General features: G+C 43.0%; 10 protein-coding genes and 2 non-coding genes across 12 annotated transcripts; 4 read left to right on the top strand and 8 right to left on the bottom strand.

Annotated features, from left to right (window-relative positions):
• Positions 1 to 441: 441 nt before the first annotated feature.
• On the top strand, positions 442 to 834 carry PUMCH_002172 (uncharacterized protein; the record flags this gene model as incomplete). The annotated part of the gene is made up of 1 exon (XM_063021188.1): positions 442 to 834. One exon carries the CDS (start codon positions 442 to 444, stop codon positions 832 to 834), a length of 393 nt encoding a protein of 130 aa, XP_062877258.1.
• A 68-nt stretch (positions 835 to 902) lies between these two features.
• On the bottom strand, positions 903 to 2,642 carry PUMCH_002171 (uncharacterized protein; the record flags this gene model as incomplete). The annotated part of the gene is made up of 1 exon (XM_063021187.1): positions 903 to 2,642. One exon carries the CDS (start codon positions 2,640 to 2,642, stop codon positions 903 to 905), a length of 1,740 nt encoding a protein of 579 aa, XP_062877257.1.
• Positions 2,643 to 3,874: 1,232 nt separating this feature from the next.
• Positions 3,875 to 5,236, top strand: PUMCH_002170 (uncharacterized protein; the record flags this gene model as incomplete). Its single annotated transcript, XM_063021186.1, has 1 exon — positions 3,875 to 5,236. The coding sequence occupies one exon, from the start codon at positions 3,875 to 3,877 to the stop codon at positions 5,234 to 5,236; it is 1,362 nt and encodes a 453-aa protein (XP_062877256.1).
• A 122-nt stretch (positions 5,237 to 5,358) lies between these two features.
• Positions 5,359 to 6,744, bottom strand: PUMCH_002169 (uncharacterized protein; the record flags this gene model as incomplete). Its single annotated transcript, XM_063021185.1, has 1 exon — positions 5,359 to 6,744. The coding sequence occupies one exon, from the start codon at positions 6,742 to 6,744 to the stop codon at positions 5,359 to 5,361; it is 1,386 nt and encodes a 461-aa protein (XP_062877255.1).
• Positions 6,745 to 7,240: 496 nt separating this feature from the next.
• Positions 7,241 to 8,107, top strand: PUMCH_002168 (uncharacterized protein; the record flags this gene model as incomplete). The annotated part of the gene is made up of 1 exon (XM_063021184.1): positions 7,241 to 8,107. The coding sequence occupies one exon, from the start codon at positions 7,241 to 7,243 to the stop codon at positions 8,105 to 8,107; it is 867 nt and encodes a 288-aa protein (XP_062877254.1).
• Positions 8,108 to 8,204: 97 nt separating this feature from the next.
• Positions 8,205 to 8,277, bottom strand: PUMCH_002167. Its single transcript has one exon. It is a non-coding gene; the product is annotated as a tRNA-Ala (tRNA).
• A 10-nt stretch (positions 8,278 to 8,287) lies between these two features.
• PUMCH_002166 lies at positions 8,288 to 8,361 on the bottom strand. Its single transcript has one exon. It is a non-coding gene; the product is annotated as a tRNA-Ile (tRNA).
• A 793-nt stretch (positions 8,362 to 9,154) lies between these two features.
• On the bottom strand, positions 9,155 to 11,662 carry PUMCH_002165 (uncharacterized protein; the record flags this gene model as incomplete). The annotated part of the gene is made up of 1 exon (XM_063021183.1): positions 9,155 to 11,662. One exon carries the CDS (start codon positions 11,660 to 11,662, stop codon positions 9,155 to 9,157), a length of 2,508 nt encoding a protein of 835 aa, XP_062877253.1.
• A 1,086-nt stretch (positions 11,663 to 12,748) lies between these two features.
• Positions 12,749 to 14,236, top strand: PUMCH_002164 (uncharacterized protein; the record flags this gene model as incomplete). The annotated part of the gene is made up of 1 exon (XM_063021182.1): positions 12,749 to 14,236. One exon carries the CDS (start codon positions 12,749 to 12,751, stop codon positions 14,234 to 14,236), a length of 1,488 nt encoding a protein of 495 aa, XP_062877252.1.
• A 1-nt stretch (position 14,237) lies between these two features.
• Positions 14,238 to 15,488, bottom strand: PUMCH_002163 (uncharacterized protein; the record flags this gene model as incomplete). Its single annotated transcript, XM_063021181.1, has 1 exon — positions 14,238 to 15,488. The coding sequence occupies one exon, from the start codon at positions 15,486 to 15,488 to the stop codon at positions 14,238 to 14,240; it is 1,251 nt and encodes a 416-aa protein (XP_062877251.1).
• Positions 15,489 to 15,951: 463 nt separating this feature from the next.
• On the bottom strand, positions 15,952 to 16,449 carry PUMCH_002162 (uncharacterized protein; the record flags this gene model as incomplete). Its single annotated transcript, XM_063021180.1, has 1 exon — positions 15,952 to 16,449. One exon carries the CDS (start codon positions 16,447 to 16,449, stop codon positions 15,952 to 15,954), a length of 498 nt encoding a protein of 165 aa, XP_062877250.1.
• Positions 16,450 to 16,815: 366 nt separating this feature from the next.
• Positions 16,816 to 18,036, bottom strand: PUMCH_002161 (uncharacterized protein; the record flags this gene model as incomplete). The annotated part of the gene is made up of 1 exon (XM_063021179.1): positions 16,816 to 18,036. The coding sequence occupies one exon, from the start codon at positions 18,034 to 18,036 to the stop codon at positions 16,816 to 16,818; it is 1,221 nt and encodes a 406-aa protein (XP_062877249.1).
• Positions 18,037 to 19,115: the final 1,079 nt, after the last annotated feature.

Genomic DNA, 19,115 nt, shown 5'->3' with positions numbered 1-19,115 from the left:
TTCGAGTGACTCAAGCCTGACATGGAACGAAATGATCTGAAAAATCAACGAACTCAAAATATAAGAGTCTCCGCAATTCAACCAAATTGCTTGAAAACTTGAAATAACTCAGTAGAAAGACTAGTTTTTTTTTTAAAACGCAATCTCGTCAGCTGAGTAGCTCTTTGTGTTCAAGATCAATGGAGTGTGATTGAGTAATGGACTGAAAGGAACTATATATTTTGCTATTGCACTTCAAATGTGTGGCAGATTTTCATAGCACTTTTTTTCACTTTCCATTTTATTATCTTTCAAGCAAATCCCTTGAGACTGCGCTTTACTACTTGACTGTGAGAATCACTCCATTCCTAGGCACTTTGATCATCGAGGATTGACTTTCGTACCCAATACATTCGATTGAGCCATAGATGAAGGCAAGCTGGTAATTCATGCTCTGACCAAATGAAGATTCCCATCACTCGCGCTATAGGCGTAGACTTGATCAGAGTTGATCGAATCGCAGCACTTCTTGCCAAACCAAGTGGAACGCGGTTTCTACAACGTGTTCTTCATCCGTCGGAGAGGTCAGCTGCATCCAAGTTGAATGCTCAAAATTGTGCAACTTATGTTGCTGGCTGCTGGGCGACCAAAGAAGCCATCTTCAAAAGTCTACCAGCAGTAGAACAGCATTCGTTCCAATTCAACAGATGGTATAGGTTCCTGGATAACGGACGGCCTATCATTGGTTCTGAAGTACCTCACAGCGATGAGTTCCTTTTATCCATATCTCACGACGACGGAATACTCGTCGCAACGGTTCTTCGTCAAGAGTACATTGACATACGAGCCACTTGATATAGGTAGTCAAGCTAGTAATAACAAACTCATTTTTACCCAATTTCTTTTAATTATGTATCTAATATCTACTCCCATTCGACAGTGGCAGGAGGCTTGGAAGTGATGTCGTAAGTAACACGAGCAACACCGTCAACCTCGTTGACAATTCTGGCAGCGGTCTTCTTCAAGAAAGCAGCCTCAAAAACGAACCAGTCGGCAGTCATGAAATCGACGGTCTCGATGGCTCTCAATGCAATAACCTGCTCGTAGGTTCTTTGGTCTCCCATAACACCAACAGACTTGACTGGCAACAAAGCAGCGAAAGCTTGAGAGATTTGTCTGTACAAACCAGCCTTCTTGATCTCCTCGATGAAGATAGCGTCGGCCTCTCTGGCAATCTTAACTTGCTCCTTGGTGACCTCACCCAAGACTCTAATAGCCAAACCTGGGCCTGGGAAAGGATGTCTCCAGACCAAGTCGGTAGGAACTCCCATGAGCTCACCCAAGTGACGGACCTCGTCCTTGAACAACTCTCTCAATGGCTCAATCAACTTCAACTTCATGTCGTCCAACAAACCACCGACGTTGTGGTGGGTCTTGATGGTTTGAGATGGACCCTTGAAAGAGATGGACTCAATGACATCTGGGTACAAGGTACCTTGCAACAAGAACTCGATCTCTTGGCCAGAAGCTGGCTTGATCTTAGCAGCCTCATCCTCGAAAACGTGAATGAAAGTGTTACCAATGATCTTTCTCTTCTTCTCAGGGTCAGTGACACCCTTCAATCTACCCAAGAACAACTCAGAGGCATCGACGACAGTCAAGTTGATACCCAAACCCTCAGTCAAAGTCTTGTGAACAGTCTCAGTCTCGTTCTTTCTCATGACACCATTGTCAACGTAAATGGCGTGGAAACGGTTACCAATGGCTTCATGCATGATCTTAGCACCGACGGTAGAGTCAACACCACCAGAGACAGCACCGATGACCTCGGCAGTTGGGCCAACCAACTTTCTGATACGGGCAATCTCAGTGTCAATGAAGTTCTCCATGGACCAGTTGGTTTGAGCCTTACAGATGTCCACAGCGAAGTTCTTCAACAAGATCTTACCGTGAGCGGAGTGAGTAACCTCAGGGTGGAATTGAATACCGAAGATAGAGTCAGTCTCGTGAGCAATAGCACAGTATGGGGAGTTCTCAGAGGTGGCGACGGTCTTGAAGCCAGTTGGCAAAGCGTGCAATTTGTCACCGTGAGACATCCACACCTGAGAGTGGTCGACACCGTTGAACAAAACACAGTCCTTGTCCTCAACATTCAAGGTAGCAGGACCGTACTCTCTCTTGTCACCACGGCCAACACCACGGCCATTGATCCAGGCCAACTCTTGCATACCGTAACAGATACCCAAAATTGGAACGTTCAACTTGAACACATCGTGGTCAACGTGTGGAGCATCCTCAGCGTAGACGGAGTATGGGCCACCAGACAAGATAATACCCTTTGGCTTCCAAGTCAACTCGGAAATCTTTTGGGTGCATGGCAACATCTCAGCGTAGACATTGAACTCTCTCAATCTTCTAGTGATCAAGTGGGAGTATTGCGAACCGAAGTCCAAGACAAGGATGGTGTCGAAGACACTAGAGACCTCAACGGGAACGTCTGCGACGGGAGCAGTAGTGGCAGACATGGCAATTGGTAGGATTGAGGAATACAAGATTGGGAAATTTGGGGAGGAGATGGGAGATGAGATAGATTCCGTCAGTGCGGCTGTGTGCAGGTGCTCGATGACTCCGAATAATTGCACTTTGCAGCCAAGGATTAACATGGACACTTGAAGATAGAGAGTTGAGTGGAAGAATTTCAGATATTGTGGTACTTTTCAAGGCGCGAATTCTAAATTTTTTTTTTAATTATCTCCCTTGATGTGTCTTCGATTATGTATCTTGGATAATGCGGGGCTGAAAGTTGAACTGGGATGTCTGGCCGGCTCTAGAACTTCTTGAAAAGTTATGAGCAATATTTCTTAAAAATCCCCAGTAATTTACTTTGGATCTATTGACTGGACCAGATATCATACGTTGATCTAGTTCTAATGTGTCCAAAAGAAGTGTAATTGTAGGTCTAAATGACGGTCATATGCAAAGAAATATTGAAGTTTATGCAATGATGAATCTCATCTCATTTCATTTTCATGGCGAATTTGTGAGATGCTTCAATCATAGATCTGTTTCCGAGAACTTGATGCATTTGTGTCAAAACTATTACCAACTGCCATTTAGAACATCGATAACAGATTTATGCGACTGTTGCCACCGCCTCGGGTAACAAAACGAAGATTATGGAAACGATTCAGAAGATACATATATTTGCATATATTCAACAGGAAAAATCGACACAATGATGCAGATCAAGACCCTTCAAAGGGACATATTGTGACACCCATCGGGAAATCGAGAATCGGTAGAATTTCGCGTTCTGTTCTATATGCAATGGGATTGTTAAACAAATCTCGCCGGAATTAGTCAAATTTGATCCGTCTTCATGGTCATGTTCCAAAGCCTTGCTTTTGTGTCACGAAATTGCTTAACTCTTAACTTTGATTGAACGACTATATAATTAAAACATAAAATTCGAATTACATTGTAAACGCTCCTATGACTCTTATCCTTGTTGATTGCTTAGTTCATAGAACATCGGCTCAAAGTACCCACTGTGTCGAATTCCGACTCTACTGCTAATTTATTCATCAGATAAAACATTTCTGGAAAACTGTTGACATTTTTGCAATTTCAAATGTTTAGTCGATTGGTTTGGCGCTTATCTACTTCATCTATTGCAAGCCTCATCGATGCTCATCACAGCTCATCGCATTGAGATACAGCCAAATCAATTGCAACACATTTTTTTTCGAGAATATTTGAAATCGCATTGAGAATCTCGTATTAAAACTCCATTTATTTTGTGTCAAGAATTCGAAACACAAAACGCTTTGTGGTTTCGCTTCTCTTCTCTTTCTTCCCCAAATTTCAATACCTACACACTCTTCATCATTATCAAATGTCTGAATCTCAGGTCAAGGTCAACTTCTTTACCAAGGAAGAAGATGAGTCGCTTCGTGCTCCTGAAGCTCCCCTTTTCGTTCCTGTTTCTTTGAAGCGTTATGGTTTGTCTGAGGTTGTAAATCATCTCTTAGAGAGAGAAGACCCAGTGCCCTTTGACTTCTTAATTGATGGCGTGTTGTTGCGCACATCTCTTGATGAGTATTTGGTTAAAAACGGTTTATCTTCTGAAGCATTTGTTCTGATCGAATATGCTCGTGCTGTGCTTCCTCCTTCATTTTTGGCATCCTTCAACAACGAGGACTGGATCTCCAGTGTCGACACATTCAGTGCTAGCTCAGCAGGTGACAGATTACAAGATGACTCTTTCAGTCTGCCACAGATTTTGGTGGGATCGTATGACAGTATTGTGAGAACCTACAACATGTCTGGACAAGTACAACAACAATTCGCAGGTCATCTGGCAGCTGTCAAAGCCGCTAAGTGGGTAACTAATCACCGTGCAGTCTCTGGTGCTACTGACGGTCAAATAAGATTATGGAAGACTTCAGCATCTTCCAAAGAAGAAGTTGGAGAAGAAGAGGAGCCTGAATCTGGAAAGACTTTGGCTATCTTGACTGGCCACAATGCTGCCGTAGTAAATCTCGATACACACGCAAAAACTCAACGCATTCTTTCTGCCAGTCATGACAATGTCGTAGGTGTGTGGTCTAGTGTGCCAAAGCAAATGAATGTTGTAGACGCCATGGGTGAGGAGGCAACTGGTGCTTTTGCTTCCCTGGCCTCCAAAAAGAGACGGAAGATGGCAAACCGCGACTCAGCAGTGAAGCACAGAGCGCCACTTGCGCTTCTTGAGGGACACATGCAGCCCGTGGAGGATGTGTGTTTTGACAAGACTGATTCGTCTGTTGCATACTCTGTTTCTCAGGACCATACAGTGAAAACATGGGATCTTGTCACTGGTCGTTGTGTTGACACTAGAAGTACAGGCTACTCTTTACTTTCGGTTCTACAACTTCCAGAAGTGCACCTCATTGCAACTGGATCCTCTGCCAGACACATCAACTTACACGACCCTAGAGCGCAAGCAGGCGCAACAGAAATGAGCATATCCAAGCTAACTGGGCACACCAATTTTGTTGTGGACCTTGCTGCTTGTCCCACTAAGCCAAATATCTTTGCCTCTGCCTCCCATGATGGTAGTGTTAGAATTTGGGACGTGAGATCCGAGAAATCGTTATACGTCATTGAGAGAGAATCAGGAAACGGTAAAGTGTTTGGTGTTGCCTGGGATAACGACATTGGTATTGTCAGTGGTGGTGAGGACAAAAAACTTCAAATCAACTCCAACCTTAATTAAACTGACTGTTCGCTTCGGAGGGACTGAACCAACAATTAATTAATAGATGAAATAAATTAAATTATATACATGAAATCATCCTTGAAACTCTAGTTTATGATGCTTCAATTCAGGGGAACTCATCAGTTTCGTTTTCGTAAGTTATCCTTGTGGGCAGTGCACCACATAGTCACTCCGTAAAAGCCTTGCCACAAGCTTTTCTCGTCGGTGATATAGGGTAGAAGTCCATTCTTGTTAATCGCCTCCGGGGATTCTAGCGTGTTGGTCGTATCGATGTCTCTCCAACCCATGCTCTTTCTGATGTGAGCAATTTCATCTCCGTTTAGCTCTGCTCTGGCAGCACTGCCATACTTGAGTGGTCCGACGTTGATCCAATAGCCATTCTTTGTTTTAGACTTTCTCGAAGGGGCGCTGAGTTGATTTATTTGGTCAAAGTAGTCGAGGATATTCTCAGCTGTATCAATAAAGAAGACAGATACAATGACCACATTCTCATATTTTTGAGCTTCAGGCACTTGAAAAGCACAGAAGTCGTCGAGATGGAGGTGAAGGTTACTTGGTTTGGTTGTAGCTGCTGGGAATTCAACTTCTCTAAATTGCGCATCACTTGTCAAGTAATTGGAGGTCGAGTTCGCGTATGGAACCAAGACATGTTTACTTTTAGAAGCCGCTTCATAGACAAATTGGTTGCAACAATGCATCAAACCACTAAATTCCACAGCATGAACTGCTCCATATTTCTGGTGGCTAGCGATTTCGTGTGCTACTCTACCTAAACCTGATCCCGGAACTATAATACATGTTTTTTCAACTTCATCTTTAGGAATAATATCATCCAAGTGTTTGAAGATGTAGTTTACCAATGGACTAGTCTCTTTTGAGTCGGCCCAATCTCGAATAAAGTGGCCCATGCTCTCGACAACACGGTAGTTGGATGATGAAGTGCTCTTGGTTGCTTTCTGCTTGATCATAGCACTCGAGTCTTTGTATGATATGCCGTAATTCTTCTTTGCAGCATCAGCTATCGCAGAGAACACGGCCTGGTTCTTGCCTATAGAGGCATCGATCTCCTTCAACTTCCGAGAATAACCAGCCTCATCACAAAGCTTTTGTTGTCTCCATGACATCAAGCGAAACAAAGATCGTCTCCTATCGTTTGTTTTCCGGGAATTGGAGGCATAGTCTTCGAGTGACGAAATAGCTTGAAGAAGCTCCAATTGCAGCAGCTTTGGAAGAGCTGCAAAGGCTGAATTCTCAGTGAACACTCCAATAGGCTCCAGAGCTATCCATGGCAACGCCCACTCTCTTTTGTCGATGGCCAATCGCGTTTTCCGAACCAAGGTTTGAAAGAATGTGGTGCGAGACAACATGTTCGAAAAGACAAACACGGCGACCAATACCGGTACGGGTGAGCCGCGAGGAGTGACGAGACCAACAACAAGGTAGAGTGCCGCACCAGATACGAGGGAGAGGAGGAGGAGGTCCGAATCTGGAGGGTTTGTTGTCATGAATGTTGTGATTATTGGCTGCAAATGGTTGACACAGGATGATTTGCCAAGTGCATCATACAAGATGATTCAAGACTTGGCGATACAACGATACGTACTGCTTAAGAAATTAATAATTAATAATTAGGTGGAAAAACCAACATTGATTTTGTGCAGTTTCTTCTTCTTCAAGAGGGTTTCTAGCTTTGCAATTTCAAAGGTCAGTCTCAAAAAACATGAACAATACGAAAAATAAAAAGATATTGATCTAGGATCAAATAACGTTTCCATTTCTTCACCAGATACCGCCGCGATTTTCTATTCATTTAACAAAAGAATAATATGCATATTTATCTAATTAGGAAGACAGGCTCCACACTTTCACTTCTTGTGAGACTCAATTGGGAAGTCTGAAACTCAATCTTTGCATATAAAGCTGCCCCATAGAATTGGCCTTCAAGTCGTGAAATCTTACCTTATCATACTACTTTCAAAGTCACCAGCCAATAGTTGAACCATGTCGGAGCCATGTCAGATTATGTACTCTGAGGAGTATCTCTCCACCATGTCTAGTCTCAAGCAATATCTAGAAACCAAAACATACACCGAGGAAGCGTTACAAGTTACAGAAGAGGCGCTTTCGCTTTTGGCCTCACACTACACTGCTTGGTGCTTCCGCTTGGATATCATCAAACACTTGGGCAAAGACCTTTTCGAGGAATTGAATTGGTGCGAGGAAGTTGCAATTGCCAATGAGAAGAACTACCAAATTTGGAACTATCGCCAACGCGTAATCGAGCTTATATTGGAAGATCCGGCCCTGGCTGCTCAATTCCAAGTACGCAGAGAGCTTCCTATCTTTCAGATGATGATCAGCATGGACGAAAAGAATCACCATGTTTGGCTGTATCGCAACTGGTTTGTGAAACGCTTCGAATTATACGATGATGCTGGGGAGCTTGAGTTTGTAAATAAGTTGATTGACAAGGATGCTCGGAACAACAGTGCCTGGACACACAAATTCTTCCTTCTATTTAGCAGGAATGATGCAGCTGAGAATATTGTTGCACAGGAGTTAGATTTCTGCAGAGAGAAGATCGCATTGTGCCCACAAAATCCGTCGCTGTGGAACTACCTTCTTGGTATATATGCTTCCCAAGAGAGGCTGCTTGTCGAGCTCAAAGACTTTTGTGGACAATACGCAAACATAAACGATGAAGAGATAAAAAGTTCATTTGCTTTGGAAACGCTTGCAAAAATTGCAGTAGAGCAGAATGATGTACTGTTAGCCTGCCGTTACTATGACCTCCTCCTGCAAAAATACGATCCGATCAGGGCCTCTTACTGGAATTATTTGTCCAAGAAAATTCTGCTTAATACTTAAAACAATTAAATCGTGATAACTTGTAATCTTTGAGTTCACAACAAAAAGAAAATTACGAAACAGAGCACATGTCAAACGCTTTCTAACCAAAAAAGAATGGACGAGTCCGGAGTCGAACCGGAGACCTTTCGCATGCTAAGCGAACGCGCTACCAACTACGCCACACGCCCGTGTGAGGAATGGTCCCTAGCAGGATCGAACTGCTGATCTTGGCGTTATTAGCACCACGCCTTAACCAACTGGGCCAAGGGACCTTTCTTGTTGTTTGGAGAAGCTCACAAAAATATGACGTTAATTATGCGCAAAGTGATTGATAGTGAATTCAGAAATAATCTAACAAAAATACGTTTTCTAATAATTATTTTAAAAAGATCCTCTGGTTAGTCTCAATGATCTTAAAGGAATCCTGACTAAATAGACGTACGGAACAGTATAGTCTGAAGGCATGTAAAACTCCATGGGCTTTTGCTACTGAAATCAAAATCGGGTGACAAAAACGACCGTGAGCGCATCAGTTTCATAGTTTTAGTCGCCGGAAACCAACTGTGCTGACTTGTTGAACGGTGAAAGCTGGTGACTCTCGTTTCTCTAGCGTACTTTGCCGCGAGCTCAATATTCATACATAAACAATAAATCTGTTGGATTCTTAAGTAAAAAAAATAAATTATACGGCTAGGTTACTAAGCCTGAGCTCGATCACTTAACAAGGGAATTTTCTGATTCGGATTAATATTGTCAATTTTGCTGAGCGTTTTGATTTAGGAATGTCAACAGATCTTCCTTCGACTCGGAGTTGTTTTTAAGAATGAGTGCCTTCGAATTCAGTTTTGTTCTTTACTTTTTCGAGTATCTCAAAGACGCACACAATGTGACGTTCCCTTGAAAACATATAAGGTCGGCTACCTCATAAAAGAGAGGCACAATGCTGGAAAAACTTGTATGAATGTAAAATTACTGTGGAGAATATACAGATCAATAAAAATATGCAATTTGATTAGACTTCCAAACTAAATACTTGGGAACATTTTGGTCTAGCTACCTTGTCGTTCATGATCTCCATTCTTTCTTTGCTAGCCAATTATCTCCAGGAACACTGCGGCTGGTCTCGTTGTCCATCAATGTTTGTTGTATGCTAGGGAAAACCCCACCAGATGCAATCGGGCGCCGCTTTTCTTGTTTAACACCTGCGGCACTACACGAACCTCTGCGGAATGGCGGCACGTATTTTCCAGAAGAATCGCTGCGGCCGGCCAGATGTCTTCGCGAGTGGCCCCCTGTCTGACTATCGGAGCGACGTCCGAAGAACAGAAGTGCGGGATTGTCGATGAATTGTGCATGTGTAGAGCTTTGGGGAACTCTTCTCGAGTCCTGATCATTCATCATGTAGCGGTGCGAAAATGAAACTCTTCCTGAGTCTTCGTGCGACACAAAGCCTTGGCTATGGGAGGAATTATGACCATGCACCAGGCCAACGTTGTGACCGCCATTAGAAACGTGGTGCGAGTTGCTATGACTGTGAATTCCATTGCCATGGTTGTGAGAATGTGGTTGATGTTGGGTCAGATTGATACCATGGTGAATATGGTGCAGATTGTGGTGAGAGTTTGTTTGACTTTGATTGTTATGATTATAGTCATCATCGAGCTGGAACAATTCATCATCATTGAGATGTAGGTGGCCGAGATTTTCCGTAAGTCCTCCCAAAACAGGGGACTTTGCTCTCATGAATGGTGGCACATATTTACCATTTGCCCTGCCTAAAGTTGAGGTTGGAGAGTGAGACATCGGCAAATTGTGCGATGAGGGTTTGACTGACAGTCTCCGTTTCTGAGTGTTGGAGTATCTGCGCCTGTTGTTAGATTCTGCTGGTGCATTTTGAACCTTTTGAGTGCGTTTCTTCCAAGATTGCTTTTTGCGACCACGATTCCATTTTTTCTTTTTGTCGCCATTTCTATCATTCCCTCTCATGAAGTCCCGCTGTTCACGTTGTTCACCATACTTGTCCATGTATTGAGTGAAGGTACTTCGGGGCGTAAAGAAATCCTCCCTCCTGAACTTATTGCCATGACTACCAGCTTGGTGATTGTTTCCATGAGTCCAAGGCTTAGTGGAGGAGGAATAGGTGCCATTCTTGTTGTACGAGGCGACACCGAATGGTTTTCTTGTGTTACGGATCTGCAAATTTCCCGTAATTGGAATTGGTTTCATGTGCGTGAAGGGTGAAAGAAGTGCATCTGCACGACGATTATGAGGCATCTCGCTATGCTCACGAGAAATTGCGTAAGTGTTTGTGGTGGCATCACTGTCGGTAGCGTCATCTAAGTCCAAACGTATGTGTCTGTTCACAGCGCGAACTGGAGAAGCTGGGTCTTCTAAGTGCTCGGAAACATCTTGAATAACCGAGAGCTCTTTTGGCAGTTCTTCTGCCGGTTCCTTTTCGAATCCAAACATATCTTCTTCGAACTCGAATTCTTCAGGATCCTTGGTGTGATCAATGACATCGAGTTTCTCAGGCTCACGAGATCTCTCATCCTCTAAGTCTGGATCATAGCCACCGTCATCCTCTTCATCCTCCTCTTCGTCAGAATGCTCTGCCCAATACTCCTCATCGATGGTGAAATATTTGACATTCTCAAGTTCTCTTGTGAGCCCTTCTAAATCTCTATTGGATGGGTCCATATTTAAACAGAATCTCAAGGCACCGAAGAGCTCCGCAGTCATAGTGCTGAAGAAGTCGAAAAGAGCTTCTCTGTTCGCAGAGAACTGCAAAAATCGCTTGTCAGTGTAATTGGCGACTTGGAAAGGATTTTTGTGAAACACCAATGTCAATAATATGACACCCAAAGACCATAAATCGACCTTTGATGCATCATACGACTCCAAGTCCAGGTCAAAAAGCTCAGGGGCCATGTAACGTTCCGATCCAACATCGAACTCGTTTTTATTTGTGACAATGCGTTCAGTTGTGGCCAAACCCCAGTCGCAGATTTTGATGGTCCAGTCATCAGAGATGAGAATGTTTTCGGGTTTTAAGTCACGATGGAATACTGACTTGGAGTGACAGAATGTTAATGCATTGAGGACCTGAGAGAATACATCTTTGATATCTTGCGAAGTAGTTGGTCCGATGTCGTTCTGCATTGCCTCGTAGAGATCTCCTCTTGAGCAATACTCCAATACCAAACAGGAGCCAAAGCTATCGATGAGGTCCGGGATATTAATGTGGTGGCCCAAAAGCTTGTGAAAGGAAATTTCTTTTGCAGATTCCTCGAGCAAAGCTGTCATGACCGATTTTCGACGGGAATCATCATCTACGTTTGAGCGAAGTTTCGCTGGAGAAGATGTGGCTCTGCCTGTAGCACTCGAGAGCTGACGCATTAACTTTTTACGGGGATAGTCCATGGGATAAATGTACTTGACAGCCACGTAGGCGTCGTTGCGTTTGGTATCTCGAGCAAGAGACACCAACCCATAGGAGCCTTCCGATATGTCGGCGACCTTAGCGTACCTGCCGTTGAGGAGCTCGCCATTATCGTACTTTTCGTAGGCATCCATCTTGAAAGACAATCCTGACGTCAATGCGAAGCTTTCAAAAGTCAGCAGGCTGTCTTCTTATACTTCGAATCGGTTTGTGGGGTGAGCACTATGCGATGAGTATGGATAAAATATAAGGTTGGGCCAGGAAAATTTGGTCTTATATCATGAATGTATGTGCAAATGATCCCTCGAGTTGGGAGTGTGACGAAAATAAACTAGTGCAAAATGATAATGTGGTGGAGAATGTGTCTAAACACCACTTAGCCCACTTAAGAGACTGATCCAACTAAGGTGTCCGAGAAGAGGATGGTACGGGACACCGTTATCGCCTTTTAATAAGCCGAGTTCCAGAAACGGCAAAATAGTGTATTCTAGTCTGTAGAAGACACGGCGGACGCAGGTCGAATCACTTATTTGTTGGTGGTTGACGGCTGAAGCGGCAATGCAGTGTACGCAGAAAATGGCCGTTGGGACGGTGTACGGATGCAGGGTCATTACAGGGTTTTTGATTCACACAGCTGAAAAAATGAGAGAGGTGGTCAGCGAAAACATTGTGAATAATTTTATGTAAACGGTGCTCAAAGAATTCTTCATGTAAGTGTAATTCAATTAAAATATTTCTGGTCATGATTTAAGGATATGTTCGGTGGACTTGATCCAACTTACTTGAAAGGTACAGTAGATGAATATAGTGATTAATAAATTTTGATTGTTGTGAAGAGGTTTGATTTTGAAAGAATTCAAAGTTTCATTTCGAGCCATTATGAAAAAATCTGACTCTATCACTGATCTTAGTACAATAGTAGGTGCCCTGACCCACTGGTAGTTGCCATAGGTCAAGAGTTATCTGTTTTAATTTTTTTAATCTTGATGAATCATTGTTGGAGGAATTGACACGAAATAATCGATTGATGAATCCTTTATTTATACGCTTGAGGTTAGACTTCTTCGGCTTTCTTGATATCTGCCTAACTTACCCCATACTTCAGACTGGATTCACCACTTATTTAACTCTTCTCTCATTATTGCCACCCACAAAATCCATTGGTAAATACAAATCCAAGAGATTCACCAATTCATCGCATTGCAACGTCAAGTTATACCATGGATGACAATATAGCCACATTTTTGGCATTTACCGCCACCGAAGACACTGCTGTAGCAAAACAGTTCTTGGAACTCAGCGGCAACAATGTAGAATACGCCGTACAACTCTTCATGGAATCTGGAACAACAAATTCTTCTCATGACGCCGATTTGGCCCAGAGGCTACAGCAAGAGGCGTATCAAGACAATGTCCGCGAGGCCGATACAAATGTCCACCGACATGAGACATTGCAAGACTCATTCGGATCATTTGCTTCGCCATTCACAAACCCTATGACAGCAGCCAATGCCATTTTCGGCCGCGGCAGAACTGGAGTCTTCAATCAAAGATTCGAGGAACTAGATGATGAAGATGAAGATGAGGATCCATACAATGATGATGATTACGACAACGATGAAATAGACTACGATGACGAGCCACAAGAAATCGATGACGGATCGGAAATCGAGGAGATTGATGGCCACATCAGCACAAATCCAATCGTGGTTGAGATTGACCTGGATAGCGACGAACAGTCCAGCTCTCTGGCCCGCAATACCGGGGGAAGTTCAGCTCCAGTTTCTCGAAGAGCCCGGAGAAGGGAAGATCATTTGCTGGAATTGAATCTGACACAGCGACGCTTGGCGGATTTGTTCAAGCCTCCATTTGACATCATGAGCAGGATATCACTTGATGATGCGAAAATCATAGGACGCCGCGACAAGAAATGGATCCTTGTGAACATTCAAGATCAGTCCGAGTTCCAGTGCCAAGTTTTAAATCGTGACTTTTGGTCCAATGCCGATGTGAAGCATATGGTTAAAGAGAATTTTGTTTTCTTACAATACCAAGTGGATTCACCTTGGGGCGAGATGTTCTCGAATTTCTATCATGTGACCGAATATCCATACATTTGCATTTTGGACCCTTTGACAGGAGAGCGAGTTCGTCAATGGCCGAGCGGTCTTGTCCCTGATGTAACTGACTGGTTGAGTGATGTAGAACTATTTTTGGAGAAGTTCTCATTGGGAAGCGGAGCACAAAACCCACACGCAGAACATGAAGTAAGATTCGATCCTGATGCAATGTCGGAAGAACAGCAGCTAGAGTATGCTCTCAGGCAATCGGTCGCAAACGAAGAATCACAGACACAAACCATAGAAGCCCAAGAGAAGGAGGAAGAAGAACAAGATCCATTCAAATCCATTCAGTCAATTGACCACGAAGAGCCAAGTGGTGGCTCCATAACTCGAGTTCAAGTGAGATTCCCTACAGGAAAGAGACTAGTTCACAAATTCGATCTTGAGACAGACAAAGTTTTGAACCTCTACCAATGGCTCAAGTTCGTGCTTTCGCAAGACGATGGCTCTACATTCGGCATCGGTCCTGATGATATCTTTCAATTATCCTGTGTTGGAAGATCAAATCCATTAATAGAAAGTCTTGAAGACAGCATAGGACAAGCTGGTTTGAAAAATGCGAGTGTTCTAGTCGAGAAATGCTAATTTATTTGTGGCTCATGCTATCTATGGGTCCCATCTCAGCAACCTCGTCCTTTACCGGGTTGGATTTGAGGGGCGTTATGGAAATTTGCGAGGATTTTCGGTTCATGTTTAGAACGTCTTGGTACAGTAGGCGCTTCGGCTCCAGGGAACTGGTCTCGTCGCAGGTCTTTTGCTTAGAAGAGCCACCAGTCGCCTCTTTGTCATTTGCGCCCCTTTTCCTCCCCCGTATCAATGTGAGATCAGCATCAATATCCGCTTCTCCCAAGCCCAGACATCCTGCGAGAACAACGCGTGCATTATCTAGCTGCGGAATAGCGTAGCTGCTTTGCTCTTGTTCAAAGCTGTGTAATTGGTTAAGGGCATCATACTTTGTGCTGGTAATTTCTATCTTATTCTTTTTGAAGTAGCGATTATCGATATCGTTGAAAGAATCGATGTTATCAGTTGAAAGTCTGGCTTGCAGTTGCTCATTGGGTTCTGGGATTGGAGCGGGTACCACTGAGCGATAATACGATTGATTATCAAGGTTGCATATCTCATTAGAATTAACCCCATAATACTCTTTATGTAGTTGGTAGAGCTCCTCGTAGGTATCCTTGATGAGTTTATCCTTGTGTTCAACGATGTCAGAACGAACTTGGTTCCATAGTATGACTCTATTCTTTTCCGCAAGCTGGTCTACAAGCATTGTCAGGTATGTTCTCAAGTGACTGAGTGCCACTAATTCCTTTTGATGTGGCTGAATTATGCGTCGGAAGTAATTTGCAAACGGAAGTGCATCCTTGCGTCCACTGAATACGTCGTCAAGTTCATACGGCAGTTTAACTGACTCTAACAACTCATGGAATTTTTCTGCCCGTTGCATAACTGCTTCCGGATAGGCCACATAATCCTCTAGGGCCTTTATTTGATTTAGGTAAAGATCGGTCCACTCAGCATCATTATCTTGGAACGTCTTTATCTGAGCATCAACATTTTTTATTAGGGTATCAATTCGGCTTTTACGAGCATCGAGATAATTTCGAGATAGGTCACTGAACTCCTTCGATAGTTGACTCTCTAGTTTGGCGAGTTGATCAATTGTCATGTTCGGTAATTGGTCAATAATTAACGGAGCAAAAGGTTCCTCCGGGGAAATATCGGGTTCTGCTGGAGATGTGTCAACATGCTCATCTTGAGGTGGAATATCTGGAGTCGATTCTGCCGGCGAAATGGCCATCGGGGTGGTGCTTAACAGATTCGGTTCACTCATGGTAGTTGCAAAACGTAAATTCAGTCCTGTAGTTAGCGAATTGGTCGACCAGATGCAACGAAGAGCGCTTGGAAAAAAGGGTGTCGAATATGAGAAGGATATTCTGTTCAATGAGTTATTTGATGCAACTATTCGTAATAAAAGTATATTTGAGACTAGACATTTTCTGTGGTTTTCATAGCTTACAGCGATACAGACAACATTGTTAGAGTGAACAAAAAAAAACAACCTATGATACAATGAACGTATTGTTATGTAAGATGTTCATATGCTTTCCGTTTCTATTTGTATATCTCCGTGCTTCACATACGTTATAGGTCATTCTTCAAACCATAGGTTTACAATTCACCAAAAAGCCATTCTTCTTATGGCAAGCAGTCCGAGATCAAATTGTAGTCAGGCTTAAATCAAATTCGACGTGATCATTTCTTTATTTACCTTTGCGTTCCCGTGCTACGCTAACCTATCTGTCTTCCGCCCATTCGTTCTCCTTACGAATAGCAGCCTCTTCTTCTGGACTGAAATCGTTAACAATGTTGAATGTCTTTCTCAACTCCTCGGGTGACTTGTGCTTGATCATCTCAGCAATGATCTTACATCCGGTGTCCAACAACTGACGAATGTTCAAGTAATTGGCAGCCAATGTTATCTCATACAACATCTCCTGGTCAACCTTCAAGAAATTGCGGTCCCAGGAATCAATTCCGCCTGATTTACGGGCATCTTCATCATCTTCGTCGGAGAAGACAGTGTTCTTGTAGTGCTCACACCATTCCAAAACTTTGCTAAGAACGTTCGCTCTCACATTTGGAGTAGGAATCTCGAAATCCTCATCGTCGCCATCGCCCAAGTCAGGTTTCAAGTCTGCAATCATGTTTTTGATCAAGAGAGACTTGCTAGCAGTTTCAATGTCGACTGGGAAGCGCTCGTCATCGGACGAGATGATAATAACTTTGGTCATGCTGAAGGGGTTCTGCTTCTTGTAATTCAATTGTATTGGGCTTAGAGGTTTAGCCGATTGCGCTTGTGCTTGTTTGTTGAAACACTGGTTTAGTAAGTGTCACTTACTACACTATATGTACGAGACTGGGGTAAATAATTAAATGAAAAACAAAAGCCAAGAGAGAAAAAGGAAATAAAAAAAGGAATAAAGAAAATAGTGCATAAACTTATAAAAACACTTAGTTAAGCACTGTTTAAATAATCTTGTTCGTGTTATTGAGTCTATCATGAACTAGTCAGAAGTACCAACGGCTAAGAGAAAAGAACAACAAATGTACAACTACCCGAATTGTGCTCATTGTGAATTTTGAAATCTTTATAAGCCCTATTCGAAGTTTGAATATATGCTGGCACTAAACTCGTCAAGTTCAGGGACGTCGTTGATGTTGGTCATGAAAGAGTTTCCAGTCACTTCGCCGTCCTCCCCATATCCATGGGGATCCGAGATAACGGTTGATTGGATTGAGAGTTGAGCTAAGAAAGTGGCAAGCTTGCTTACACGAGTTGTGTCGCCATTTGCGTTGAGAACATGCAGAATGTTATCGCAGAGAGTGTCAACTCCGCTTTGAATCAAAGCAGCGTATACGTCCCGCGTAAAGTCATTGGAAATGATGAAGTTGGTTTCGTTTATGAGTTTCACAAGGTCAGAATCCTTATTGTCGAGCTCATTTACCAACTCTGGGTTAGTGTTCATGACGGTGTCTATCAAAGTGTTGTATTCCACCGGGAAAATCAGATGGAGGAAAAGCTCAGAATTACCAGGAGCCAAAGCCTCGGTATTGATATCAAGTAATATTTGGCGAAAAGTCTCGACTGAGAGTTCCATTTTTGGATTGATATCCTTGAACTTTTTCTCGACCAAAGCATCTAAAGTATCAGTCATTCTAAGCCAACCGTGATGAAGCAACCACCAACTTAAAGACAAATAGCTCTGCTCCACAAAGTAAGTGAACGAGTCAGCGGATTTAGCAACGACACTCCCGCCAGCCATGGCTATGGCCAGCTCAAGGTAGGACTTGCGGGCCAAGATATTTAGTTGCAAGCGAGTGAGCAAAAGGAGGCCACTTGTAGAGTAAATAAGGGCTAACATACGAGTAATAGACTTTATCTTCAAATCGTGCCACAATTCAACCTTGGACTTGTTGAGGAACTGCAGCATTTCCAAATTTTGTGAGGAGGTTGGATCTTCCGTGTAAGCAATCAAATTCTCGGTGGTGAGAGAGTCACTCATTTCTCTGTTGGGATTCTTCTTCTTTTTAAGTGCTGCGGTGATTGTCTCCGTTGGCAAATATGAAAACACGGGTTTGGTGAGTACAGGCAAAAGTGCTAAGATCGTGAGATAGCAGTCTGTTTGCGTCTGGATGAACCGGCGTCGAATCTGTTCTTTGACGAAAAGTTCCTGCTTCAAAGCGTTCTGGAACTTGAGAAATCGTTTGATCACAAACTGGTTGACCAAGAAGTAGATCGAGATGGACGCGGCGGAAGCGAATAAAAGCTTCCGCTTGTGACGGCGAAAGAATGTCGTCAACGACTGGAATAGGGCCATATTGTATTGTGATACGGCGATAGGGACGAATGCTTCAGGCTGTAATATGTGGCTGAAATCTGATAATTGGGACACAATTGACTTGTTTGCTCAACTAATAGAGTCAAAAGAGAGAATCAATGGATAGAATTAGCCAGAAGAAAGACAGTTGAACTACTGATTGTGGTAGCACCTCCGTTGAATCTGGCTGATAAGTACTAAGGTCATGTGCGCGAATGGGGTACATGTATACCGAGGCCAAATGTGGAGATCAGTTCCAACACTCATTCACATTGCAAAGAGCAGCATGCGAATTTTGAAGGAACTATTAGTCAAAAAAAAATAATAACTTTGATTGTTTTCTGATGACTGGCTGAAAATGGATGATTGGAAATTCCCCATCGCATAGTGTAGTTCAGTGGATTCTTGCACAGAAATGCACTGATAAGAGGACTGAGGAATGAATTCATTTTGTCCCAACAAAAAAATGGGACATATTTCTTAAATTTTGCCGGGAGAAAATTGGCGGAAGAGGGCTATGCTTGTCCTGACAATCAGCCAGTACAAGAACCTGAGTAGCACACTTCATACCAAATTACCGGTTGCTAGCAGCAAACGGTACCTTAATTTGAGTTGAGTTTTTCTTGGTAAAAGATCCAGTTTAATATTTTGCGACTTAATGCCAAGCATTGGATCTGGACTCAATACATATCCAGATGTCACAAAATTTCATCTTAATGCCATGTGCAAAACCAAATTCACTTGAATGTAGTAAGATAGTTCATTGTACATACACGAATTCTCACTCATCAGCATAAAAAATGCCAAAATTTAGTGTCAATTGTCTTTTAGACCTATATGATGTAACTGTAGCTTATGTGTAACTAAATGTCACAAATTTAGATTCTTTCCGTTCTGTAGGGACATTCCACTGAACGGCATCAATATGCTGACAATTGCATGAGTCTGCAGATACACAGAAATTATGTTTGATAGTTGCCATATTGGACCTAATTACATGCATCAATTCCCACGTTTTTGGCCTCGACAGTACGGAATGGTTGCGAGACTGATGCCTGATTGAACAGAAGTTTGTCCAT

Source organism: Australozyma saopauloensis, chromosome 2, assembly GCF_035610405.1.
Source record: "Australozyma saopauloensis chromosome 2, complete sequence".
In the NCBI taxonomy this organism is placed as follows: Eukaryota; Fungi; Ascomycota; class Pichiomycetes; order Serinales; family Metschnikowiaceae; genus Australozyma; species Australozyma saopauloensis.
This window is presented reverse-complemented; position numbering and strand designations above follow the sequence as displayed.